Source organism: Meleagris gallopavo, chromosome 1 (assembly GCF_000146605.3).
Source record: "Meleagris gallopavo isolate NT-WF06-2002-E0010 breed Aviagen turkey brand Nicholas breeding stock chromosome 1, Turkey_5.1, whole genome shotgun sequence".
NCBI lineage: Eukaryota > Metazoa > Chordata > Aves > Galliformes > Phasianidae > Meleagris > Meleagris gallopavo.
Genome location: NC_015011.2, coordinates 25078142 through 25091237, shown reverse-complemented (window position 1 = coordinate 25091237; position 13096 = coordinate 25078142). Strand labels below are relative to the sequence as shown.

The following is a 13096-nucleotide window of genomic DNA, read 5'->3' as shown; positions in this document are numbered from 1 at the left end:
TTCTTACGCACATTCGTGCGAAACTTCCTGTGCTGCAGCTGATGTCCGTTTCCCCTCGTCCTGTCTCCACGTACCACTGAAAAGAGACTGGCCTCACCGCTATGGCCGCCACACCTCAGATATTTATAAACCTGGATCAGGTCCCCTCTCAGTCTTCTTTTCTCAAGGCTAAACAGACCCAGTTCACTTAGCCTTTCTTCACAGGGGAGATGCTCCAGGCCCTTCACCATCTTTGTGGCCCTCCGCTGGACTCTTTCCAAGAGATCCCTGTCTTTTTTGAACTGGGGAGCCCAGAACTGGACACAGTACTCCAGATGAGGCCTAATAGATGAGGCCTAACAGATAGCTGATGACTCCCTATATTTACGATGACATCTTTTGGGTTTGTGTCCACCTAGGAATAAAAATTCTTTAATCAGAAAAAAATAATCTACATGCAGCAAAGTTTTAAGTACATCCTAATGAGAAAAAAATTCTGTTTGGTAGCAATATGTGTTCTATATTTGTTTACCTGTTGTAGATATCTTGCCTGAGATAACTGGCAACTGTTCCTGAGAACAAACTTCTGTTCTCTTCTGAAGTTCAGTGAAGTGTCATAAAAAAATCCAAATTTTGAGGTGCTCATTTTGTTTGCTCTCATAAATATTCAGATGCTGAAACCTAATTGTTCTTTTTCATAAAAGGAAAAGAAACTCCAGCTGACCTGTAAATACTCAGCAAATAACTATGCTACAATGTTAAGTTCTTTTGTTTGTTTCCTCCACTTTGGGTTGAGATTTATCTTGGCCTACAGATGTGGCATTCTCTGACTTTCTCAACTTGAGAAAACGTTCATGCATTGCTTTAAGCAGTAGACTCTTATCTTCTCTGCTGCCACTGTTCTTTTCTAGTTCATTTTTGATTTAACACATATATAAATATTTGTGAGAATCTTGGGACTTTGCTCTCCACACTGTGAGAGATAGTTGATGAAATGGTACTCTTTTTTTGGCAATATCAATACTTGGTTTCAGTCTTTCAACCATTATTTGTGTGAATAGTGTGCAGCTGAAAGAGAATGACAGATTTAACCTAATTTCTGCAAACACTGGGTTCATGTTTTGCCACGTCTTTGCAAAAGCATAAGTCTAGTTGTGAGCTGTTGTTCAAGATTTTGCTCACATCATCTCTGATCTTCTGGGCTCCATAGGTCTTGGAATCAAAGTATGACTATGTCTACCTGTGTGCAGTACAATGTAGTCAGAATGCGTATCGTATCTATACCAGTTTACTTTGAGTGTGATCAAGTATTTTTAGAGCTGGCAAATGGCGGAATAATTCAGCATCCCTAAGCAAGGAATTTGACAATTTGTAACCAGCAGCCTTTCTGCTTTAAGGAAAACATTTTGTATATTAGAGGTCACACCATGATTGTTGCTTAGACTATGGGTAGACTTCTTCCATTAAATCCTCTGCGTTTGAATAAACCAGAGAGTGCAAGAGAGAACTTCGACAAACATGGAAGTATGTTTTGGGAATCAAGCCACATTTTAGAAGATGCAACATTATCATCTATAGAGTATCTGGAATGCTTCTACTTTTGCCCATTATCAACTGATTGAATAGAATAACATGTCAATTAAAATTTAACTTTCTGAATCTGCAAACAGTCTAAAGAAATGAAGAAAAAAAATGATAACCACACTTAAACTATTAGAAATTTCGAATAGCCATTTAGACAATGGAAATCCATTAGATTTCTTTATTGGGTGATGTGGTGTGTATGGCCGAGTCTAGTAGAAGTACTAAGAGATTCTGTAAGTGGCTGTTCTCTCCTGTGCAGATCATCTTGTTGTTGCTGAGTGGAGATTCAGTTATGTTTTGGTGCCTGAAGAAACCATGTACAGCAATATTAGTTCATTCAGAACCTCCACTCAGAAAACCACAAAAACAATGTTCTCTTCTTTAGCAATGTGATTCAAACCCCTTAATGTTCTGTGCCTTCAAGTGTTTTCATGACCAGGAGCACAACAGCGCTAGGTAAGATGAGGTGACAGAAAACTCAATCTGGGAACATCTGGGAATTCTTGAAGCAGCACCTATTACTGTCACCGTGACTGTTGCGCTTTACTAGCAATGCCCCATTGTTGAGAGTAATGGATTTTTGTTTTAATGGTTAAGTTATACACGCAAATTGCTCAAACCTAGGAAGGGTTTGCCCTATTTGAATTTCTACTTAATCTGAAGAGAGTTTAGAGAATCTGTGTTAATTAGTTTTATAGTTTTCTGTCAGCAGTAAAGCATTTATTAAACGTTACTGATTACAGTACCTAAAGCTTCCAGAAGTGTCTGACTCTAGCTAGTCATAATAATACACTTCTGCTTTCAGTTTCATGTACATGCAGTTCCAGTAAAGTGATTCATGTCTACATGGGTGTGATAGACTTGTACTTCACAGAGCTGACTGTTAAGGTCTTGCATCAAATTTGAAATATTTTTGTTCTATCTCATAGGCAAGCTTTATATTGCAATCATTCTTCTCAAATTCTATTTCAGACCTTCAGAAGTTAGGCATCACTTTAAACACTTGATTTTTCTTCCTGTTAAGTAGTATCCAGCTATGAGCGTGTCTTTGCTAGTGTTGTCATTTGGATCAGTAGTGCTGTTTTGAACTGAACCTCCTGTTCACCCCTGCTTTGATTTGCTTTCCTGGGGAGTGACCTGGACTGGATTCCTTTTGAGCTAAATAATCTGGAAGATGCACTGTAGGAATGTGCCTGATGCAGCCTAGCCAAGAAATGATCTTGAGACTAGAGCACTAGTCCAGAGTGTGTAGGTCGCTCCAAAAGTAATGCCTCCTATTTATTTCCATGGGTCTGCAACAGAGACAAAGAATACAGTGACACTATTTGATACAGAAAAGTCTCAGCTAAAAAATGCTGTTTTTCAACATAGTCACCACCATTAGCTGTTTATTTTCACTTGTGATGAACAGGAGCCTGCATACTTTGCTTCTAAAAGTCTGTGTCAGCAGAGGTGACCCACTGTCAGTGTCACCACTGCTGAAGCACCACCCACTGGCTCACTGTGCTCACATCCACTGTTTGGTCTTCATAAATATTCATCAAGCATCAATGAATCTCAATGGACGCAATTTTTTCCACATGCAGGAGTTCACCGACACGCCTTTTCTTTATACACCCTTCCATGTCAGACGCTGCTTTATAAGACTATCCCTCTGCTGCCATCTGTCGCACAGCAGCACCGTGTAAAGGAATGTTGATGGGATGGTTCAATCCCTACTGCCATACCACCAACATTTGCCTCAGACATTGTGGGCTGATATAATAAAATAGGAGGCATCACTTTTGGAGCAGCCTTTATGCATCCCATCAGTGTCATAACTAGGTGTCTAAGTAAGCTTTACCTCACGCTTTCATCATTCTTCTGCCCTTATATAGTGAAAGTGTTGAGTTGTTCTGTTTCGTGGTGGTCAGCTATGCAAGTCCATTCTGCTTGTTCCTGCATCCTCGATGAGAATGATGCACTCAGGTTTCCAGAAGGCTTTCCCAGCAGCTGCTTTTACTTGATTTGGTGCTGCCTCCCATATTGTTGGTGAACAGAAAATGAATGCCATAACAACAAAGCCTTTAGTTGTGACAATTGCAGGATTTTTAACTTTTTTTGTCTGCCACGCTCTGTATCACTACGTGAACTTTGAACCAGTGTCTGAAGTCCAGTTTGTCATGTTTATATGTCTAGCATATATTCATATGTCTAGTGCATGTCTAGCACTTTTCATCATTCAGCTTTTTGGAAGAGAGGGCTATGTCAGTTTATGGTATTATGTGTCATATAACGAATAGAAATCAGCTGCCGGTGACAGTATTAGGTTATCTGACGCACTCAATATGGGAAGTCAATTTCATTTTTTCCTTGTGGAGGGGCTGGATAGTACATAGTTTCTATGCATTAAGGTATGTTTCTATGTTTGATATCTCAGTCTTGCTGTAGCTCTGTTTGAACTCATTGGGACATATTTCTGTGTGAGCTGAAGAGAGGCGGTAGGTGGTTGGAGACAGCTAGAAGGTAAAGGTATGAATGGACAAGCACTTAAAGAAGGAGAGGTGGGTGTTTGTCAAGGACTGAGGTGTGTTCTTCAAATGCACATCCTTTACCTGTTTTTATTTTGTGTTTTCTGTCAGTTTGCATGCTAATGAAACCAAAACAGAACTTAAAAATCAATATTGCAGTCATTTGCAACTGCAAATACAAAGATTTATTCCATTAAATATATATGTATTGCTACGTAGTTCTAGAAACAAATATAAAAAGATTGTGACTCAATGAATTAATGTAGCATAAAACAAATTTATATATGCTTTAATAATTCCAAATAACTCAGAAGTAGGAGTCCACTTTGTTCATTTATTTCATGAAACAGACATTTTTAGATGTGAATCAAGTTTTTAATTTTTATCTTGTCCATAACATAGATACAATTTAGATTGTTAATTGTCCCTTTGGCCTCCATGTTCCTTCTTTTCCTTATTTAAACCTTACATTTGTATAATTCCCTGCACGAATAGAGTTTGTGCCCATGCTTATGTTCATGATAAATCACAGAGTGATCTGTGTGGCTATCAAACCTACAGGGCTCTTGACTAGGAGCTCAGCTCAGGGACTGCTGCTCGTCTAGAGGAGGTACATAGCCATCCGGGTTACTAATCAGGGTGCTGAACACATCAGTAGAACCAAGTATCTGGGTAAGAAGCCTGTGTTGCTTTTGTGACATAACCTAAAGTAACTTGCAGTGGTTTTGAGGAGAGATTGGATTTCTAAGCACAGCCAGACACAGAACATAATGGTTCTTTTCCTTCCATCATTTGAACTGTGAGGAAGAGCATCTGGTTTTCTTCTTGGCTGTCAGTTTTGAAGGTTAGTCACCGGAGAGTGGAAGAGTGTACTAGATGAAGCAGAAGCTAACATACCAAATAAATATTACATAAAATTTCTTAAGGCTAAGCTTAATTAAAGCAGAGAAGTGTTACAAATTTATTTGAAAATACAGCGGAAAAATGACATGCTTGACTGTGGCAATATCCAGCCATTAGTACTGGTGGTTGCTGCAGGTTTTATTAACCCTGTTCTGCCACAAGCATGGCACATCAGAGAACACTGAGGTCTTTATGTGCATTTTTACTGGTCTCATGAATTCATTACCTTTTCATTACCCGTAACTATTCTTACGCACCTAAACCAAAAAATAATGACATCAACAAAATACAGACTCATGTGTGATCAGTTGATATGTTGATGCTACACTTCAAGAGGGATAAGAATAAAAAGAGAGATACTATGATCACATCATCAGTTGTTTCTTGTAAGGAAATAGTAAATAAATGCCTTTGTACTAAAATTTAGGACTGGTGCATTTCTGAGAAAAACAACAATTAAGACACCAGTATTTGTTTATTTTCTGTTCTTTGCACGTCAGTTTTTTAGTAGTGTGAACTTACAAAAAAAATTTAAATACACACAACTTAAGGCAAACTTCTTCTAAATCCCCACTGCATCAAGTCTGGCTAGGATGGAAATAGGTTTCTTCATAGCAGCCAGTGCTGTGTTTTGGATTTCTGACTAAAACAGCATTGATAACACCAGTGGTTTTGCTGTTGCTGAGCTGTGCTTGCACAGCATGTCCCTTAGTCACTTGGTGAGAGGCTGGGGGTGGGCGAGAGGCTGCCAGCTGGAACAGCTGGACTGAACTGACCATACCATGTACCCTCATGCTCTTCAGCAAGAACTGAGAGAAGATTTTTTGGGAGGATGTATCTGTTGCCTGAAAACCCGTGGGAGGTGGTGAGCAATTGCCTTTGTATCACTTGCTTCTGTTTTGTTTCTCCTTATCTTCACTTATTACTAGTGTATTTCGACCCACAAGTTTTCTCACTTTTGCTCTTTCTGCTCTCTCCCCCATGCCCCACCGGGGAGGGAAGGAACAGCTATGTGGTGCCTAGCTCTGACCTACTACATCCCTGTGGAAGCATCTGACAGGAGTCTGGCTTCTCTGTTGGGTGATGAAGAAGTGGGAAGTAAAACATCAAATAAATGCTTAATGTCACTGATGCAATTTTGAAGTTATTGTTAGGAACATTCATGGGGAAGATTTAATACAAATTTAATAAATCAAAGAGTAGTCACTCAATTCATGTTAATTGGTATTCAATTGCAATTGTTCTCTTTGTTTCTTAATAGCGCTTCTTTCTTGTTAACTAATAATATTGTTTACAAGGTTTTGACTGGCTGTTTGTCATATCCAGCTAGAACAATGGAAGTAAACATGAAAAACACAAAACCTGTAAAGAAAACTGTTTATGTATATACTGAACAGAAAACACGCAGAGGAATGAAAACTAAATTCCTATGAATAATGATGTTTTGATTGCATTCTGCACTCCTTCAATTTTTGTAGATAAAAACGTGATCTAGAACACCAACAGCCCCACAAATGCTAGTAACTAATCTTTCCTTACAGTTGTTTGTTGTTTACTACATCAAATAGTAAGGCACTACAAACTTGTATCCTATACAAGAAAATTGTATACAGCAACTCTCCTGTTTTTTACTACAGCTGCAGGGTAGATATTGTTCTAATCTTAAGTGTTGTTACTGCAGTAAAGTAGTTCAAGAGCAAAATCTCTTAAAATAGCTCATTTAAGCTTACTCTGTATGAAAAGGAGATTGTACTGTGCTTGCAGTTCTTCACGCTAGCTCTCCCTAGGACACTACTTATTTTCATTCAGCCTATTTCAGAGCACTTTTCAAACACTTTTGAGATACATTTGCACCTAATGCCCAACTGCACAGACAAAATTGTTATACTTCAATTCAGTCATATTTGTGTCTGATAGATATCTGGGATAAATAATTTGTGACTGAGGTCTGTGAAAGAGCTTCAAGAAAATCTGTGATTGATTTTGGTTTTGGTTTTGGAGAGGATGAGTGTCTAGATGAAGTTAGGTTATAAAGGGCAGTATGCAAAATTCCTCATTGAAGTTGATGAATATCTTTCCAATCAGTGAGGTGACTTTACACCAATCCTGATGAAATTATTCATCTTAGGATGGACTTGAGGAGATATTGACAAGGTATTGAGGAAATGGTGATATGAGGGAGCACTGAGAGAGAAGTAACATGTAGGTAGCAGGATCAGAAATTTCAGAGGCAGAAAATAATAGAAGAGGAGCAGCAGTGCTTGAAGGCTCATGCTACTATACATATAATATGGCATATATTATTTTGAATGATGTTCAGTGGCTCAGTTTAATAGGGTGAATAACAAAGGCCGAAAGTTAGGATTTAAAGTCAAACTACTGTTGGCTACATAAAGAAACTAACCATAGAAGCTGTAGAAATAAGTGATTTTTCTGCATCTCAGAGCCAGAACAATTGCTTTACTAGGGGATATGAAATCATTACATTGTGATAAGTTTTTCTATATATATGTGTATATATATATATACACATATATATAGTTAATAAACAAGTTCTGGTTTGAAAAAAAGAGATCTAACAGTTTTCAACAGCTGCTCTTTTACAGTAGGCATTACATCTCATACATGTACTGAAAAGTAATCCACATTGAAAATGATATAAGCTAATATTCTACAGCAGTGAATATGAAAGCTGTCAGTCACCTTGGTTTGAGAATATAAAGGCCATCAGAACACAAATACCTGCTATCTTTTAAAGTAAGCATAAGAATTTCTTCTCTGGAAACTTCCCTGCATCTTGTATATGCTCAGAGAGGAAAAATAATTCTTTTCCTTACAGGCTGTTGAATATAATTACTAATTCACAATCTAATTTTTTAGTGGCATACTGTTAAAATAAATTTAATTGTAGTCATCATTGATGTTTCAAAAATATTGATCTTCAATCATAAGTTGCATTGTAAATAATGGAAAACAGACTTTTGTGGAATTTCTGTAGCTTTTATGTGCCAGAAGCACATGCACATGGGCAAAAAGTAATGTTTTTTTGTGTGTGTGACAGATTGAAATTGTTATCTGAAAATGTCATGGAAAGTAACTGAACATAAACAAACTCAATTGTTGTTGTTACAAAAGATGTTACTGTGATGACTGTTATTTTGTGTGACTAAACAAATGATAACTGAAAGACTTTTTTTTAAGGAGGGAACATTTTCATCTGGTTAGGAAAACAAAAATTGTCTTTTTTAGGAGTTATATCTAAGGAAAATATATGAGATGTTAATGAAAGTTGCACTGTACGTTCTCTAGTTTTTAACTTTTAAATACAAGATTTGCTCACCCAGAAGAAAAATACCAAAGAAACTAATAACCTCACATTTCTTTTGCCTTAGAAAAAACTGACCAACAGAATATTGCAGCAGGAGATAAAGACATAAACCAGTCTTCCAGTAACCAAAGTATACAGCCAGAGATACAAGAGCAGTCTGTCTGGGGAAATCGCACTGATGGTGACCTCATCAGAAGTAAGTATTTCCAGAACAAATTGCTGCCATTTAGGCTTGCTTTAGTCGTGTAAAGGGGATACTGCCTGTTGACTCCCTTAAATGTGTGTCAAATGCAATTGTTTTGCAACTGTCATGCATGTCTGAGAATTTGTTTCCTGGAATGACTTCTGTCAGCATCTCTAAGAAACAATTTGAAATAACAGTGTGATGAGTGTGGTGTAATATAATATATACCTCTACAGGATCAATATTTTAACTCTTAATTATATATTCTTCTAGTAAAATTTGTATCATTTAGTAAGCACGTGAACTGCAGTATGCAGCTGTGCTCACTCTCATCACCTCAGATTTCTCAGGTTATGGAGGTAAACCCTACTGAAAGCAGTTTCTTCCAGATACACTGAGTCAGATGTAATTTTAAAAAGAACCTTTGAATCTTTAGGTAGCTAGTCCTCTCAAAAGTTGAAGAGTGCGGTATGACTAGGTTTTAGACCTAAAGTATTATAGATTGGGGTGTTCAGGTGTTAAATTTTTTTTTTCTTCCCAGTTGTTTTTTTTCTGTAAGCCCACATTCCTAGTTTATGTCTTAGGTGCTTTGAATCATAAAAAGTGTAAGATTATTCCCATTTTTCTCTCCTCAGGATCATGTGTTGTCCAAAAGATCATTTTCAATTGTACCCTCCTGGGGAGAAAGTATTTTAGTTACCAGAGCTAATGCTACTTTAAAATTCTGTGAATTCTTGAATCTGGATGTTGAAGGGAGAGGCAGCATGAAAAATTCTTCTTAATTATAGGGTGTATTCAGGAAGCAAAAGGGCTGAAAGGAGAGTGGTGCTCCAGATTCCAGTCTGAGATCGTTGTTTGACCACATGCTTTGGTCTTTCTTTACACTGCACATACACTCCACTATTCAAGACAGATAAATTCATATTTTTTGAGCCCATTTTTGCAATTGTTCATTTTCTCTGGAGTTATACAGTTTATTTTTCTCTTTACATGATCGATTTCTCACAATTTATAAAAATATTTCTTCATGGGCAATAAAAAATTGTTTTACATGATTTGGGAGTTTCCTTAATCCCTAAGGATTATTAATTTAGGCCTAGTACAAGCAATTGGCCAGTGCTTTTGTTGAGGATGTGGTGTGTGGATGCAGGTGTGGTGTTGGCTATTTTTGGAGTGTTCTTACTCTAATTCCCCATTTAGTCCCAGACCTTTGGGAAAGCAAATTTATCTGGTAGTGGTTTAACAGCATGCCTGAACTATGGAAGGAAGGAAGAATCAAGGACAGTAGTATGGCAGTGCTGTGTTTCCTCTGATCTCTTTGATACAAGGGTGTGTATTGGTTGCACCAAGGAACTGCATACATTTTTCATTGTATGGTAGAATTTGCAGCAGATTTTGCAAGTTGCTGGTAGTGAAAGAAGTGTGAAGTGGCTCGACAGGTGCAGCTGTATGTTTCTGGGATGGGAATAGAAAAAAAAATAGAAAAAAGGCTAGATGCATGGTAAAATTCAGAGGTATTTTTTTTGTTCTGTGCATAAAAGTGCCCTTCCTGGAGTTCTTCCTGGTTCACCTTTGTTGAAAGCAAATTTAGGTGAAAGGTGGAAGTTTCTGTAACTCCTTGTCTTGATAATTGTTTAATATACTAGTGGTTTATTATGAGTTTGAGTAGCTGTTGTGACACACTACTTTCTGTTTCAAGTTTGATTTTTTTTTTTTTACCCTTTAGTGTTCCTATCAGCAAACAAAATCTTCTAGAAGGAAAGAAGAATTGAAAATGAGGAAATTAATGCAGTCTTTTTTTTTTTAATTTTTACTTTTTTTTGTCTGTGTCTATGAGTAGAGAAGTCAAAATTGAGGAACAGTCTAAGACTGAATGACAGATATCTCTTGTAGCATGCAGGAGGTCTACAAACTAATCTATATGGTAACTAAAATCAGAACAACGGAAGTAGGAGAGAGAAAAGTTGGTTTATCACAGACACCACTTAAACACTTAGTTTTTAATGACTGGCAGTGTAGCTCAGAATCACTTTCATTTGACCAACTCTGTTATCTCGCTAGACTAAATTTTGTGGAATATCGCATATTGAAAGAAACTTGAGGTTAGGAATAAACAGTTTTGACATTCAAAACTGTTTTAAAACTGTTCCTTTAAGCTGCTTTAGACAGGACACACTTCAGTTTTCTCAAGAATTAAGCAACTAGTCGCTACTATCCTAGTGATTTTCTTTCTTTTTTTTCCCATACACATTGTTTTCCTGCCCCACAGCTGATACTTAATCCATTAGTGTTAGTTAGTTTTCACTTTATAAATGGTTCCAGCATTTATTTTCCAAGGTTCTCCTTGTTTGCAGCTGTTTTATCCTGCTGTTATATGGAAGTAGATTAATCAGTCAGTTTTACTGGCACACCAACAACGAAGTCCAGTGTTAGAGACTCTGTAATGACTTCATTATGTATGATTTCTTATTTGCACTTGTAAACTCAGTTTACCAGGCAACATCAATAAGCTGAAATACTGCACTCATTTTCCACACGAAGACACTTTCAGTTCACCTTTACTTCACAATCCCTTTCTCAAGCCACTTTTAAAAAAGCTGTTAGATTAAGAGACTTCCCCCAAATTACCCTTTCCATAACCTGCTTTGGAGCATCCCTTATCCTCAGAATGAAAACTATCATAGTATTCTGGCCAAATGGCTAATCTTGGGAAAGCATTATGTATTTATTTAAGCAAGGAATTAATGGGCTTTGAAAAGAGCTTGAGTCGTGATAGATGAGAATTATCTTCCAGTACAACCCTGTGCTTCAAAAGGCTACTGTATACTGACATGTAAACAGGGAGAGCTAAATAAGATGGAAATGTTTATATTATCTCTCAGTATTAATTGTTAATGGTTTTCATAACTGTTACTGGAATACTGTGTTCAGTTGGAGAAGGATCAGGGAAGAACCACAAATATCTCAGGAATGGTTGAAAACATGCCGTATTGTGAAAAAACTCCTGGAGTTCAATCTGTTCAGTATTAGCAAGGAATGACTTAGAATCATAGAATCATACATCTTTAGAGTTGAAAGGGACCTCTGAAGGCCATCCAATCCAAATCTCCTGCAGTGAACAGGAACACCACAGCTTAGGGCCTTACCCAGCCTCACCTTGAAAGTCTCCAGGTCTCTCAGCCCATCTTCATTGGAGAGGTTCCATTTTGTGAATCATTTTTGTGGCTCTTCCCTGGATGCACTCCAACAGGTCTACGTCTCAGACTTGCTTAGTGCCTAAGAAGCATGATGCCACAATGAACAAATCCGGTAAGATCGGTAAATCTGGTAAATGCTCTGACTGTAGCAGACAAGAACAGCAAAGGGAGAATTAGATTGAATGTATGGAGGTTCATTTGGGCTGGAAATAAGGTGCATTTATTTAGTTTAAATTAAAGAATATTTGAGAACCATTAGAACTGCCAGATGTTCCTTAGATGCGTTAATTTGACTTTGAGAAGTGACCATTGCTTTTCAGATCCTTCAGTTTTAAAACTTTAGTGAGACAGAGTCTCTTTTCAGTGTAGTTCTCCAAACTGGAATAACTAGATTTTTTATATGTTTTTTTCATTTATTTGGAGCAGTGCTGAGACCTGTTCCTTACCCTTCACAAATGCATACATAGTTTACATTTTGTTTAAGACTATGGTGGTCTTGCTTTTAAAAAGAGCTTAGACTTACATAGCTCCATCTGCTTTTTCTTTGCTTTCTGCAATGTATTTTAAATATCTGCAAACACCTTCTTCTTATTTTCATTTTATGATCTGGTAGTCTTTACTGGAGACGTTCTGCTTCTGTTATCACTCACCTTTGGCAAGTGAGAAAGAGCAAGTGTTAAACCACGTAGCAGCGTAGCCATCGGCAACAGGAATGAAACGTAGGAGTTTTTGCTGCTCTGCATTACCACAATGACCTGCTTTGTTCTCTAGAAAACATAATTTTGTCCTTTAAGAAGAAAAAAAAGTGGTAAAGGTGAATTTCAGAATGTTTAGTCAAAAGTTCTACAGAGGGTAGAGGGTAGGTAATTGGCAGTGTGTGCTGTTATGTAGGGGAAGGAATGCTTAGGAAAGAAGAAAATGCCAGTGCCAACACTATTTGCTTGTGAGGATTTAATCTCATTTCTGGTTCTCAGGCAGGACCTTAGCTATGTGATATTTAAGAAAACAAAAAACATCTACCATAGATTCAAATTGTCATGAATAATTGATTAATAATAATCCAATTCTCAAGATTAAATACCTAAAATATGCCCATGTTTTACAGATAGAAAGGTCATTGCTATCCATCATTTCCTAGCTTCAATTGCCTCTTTCTCCTCCAGGAAGCAGCCTCCTGATAAGAGTGGTTCTTTAGGGAGGGAGATGCTTCATTCAGCTCTGTGGGAATTAAACAATTTAGCATGTTCCCGTGCTCACTCTTTTATTAGTACTTTCTTGCGTTTTATTTTATTGAAATCTAAAATTAGATTTTTTTATATTTTTGTTTGAGATATTTTACATTGATGTTTTTACTTATAACGGCGATTTATTTAATTATAATAGTAATATTTGGAGATTCCCTTTTCCTGCT

General features: G+C 37.2%; 1 protein-coding gene across 2 annotated transcripts in view; it reads left to right on the top strand.

Annotated features, from left to right (window-relative positions):
* Positions 1 to 13096, top strand: part of MDFIC (MyoD family inhibitor domain containing) — a 50573-nt gene that overhangs the window by 4594 nt on the left and 32883 nt on the right. For both annotated transcript variants that reach the window (XM_010706768.3, XM_003201985.3), the window contains one exon: positions 8369 to 8500. In XM_010706768.3, the coding sequence (XP_010705070.1) occupies positions 8369 to 8500 (132 nt within the window). The remainder of the gene's footprint in view (positions 1 to 8368; positions 8501 to 13096) is intronic.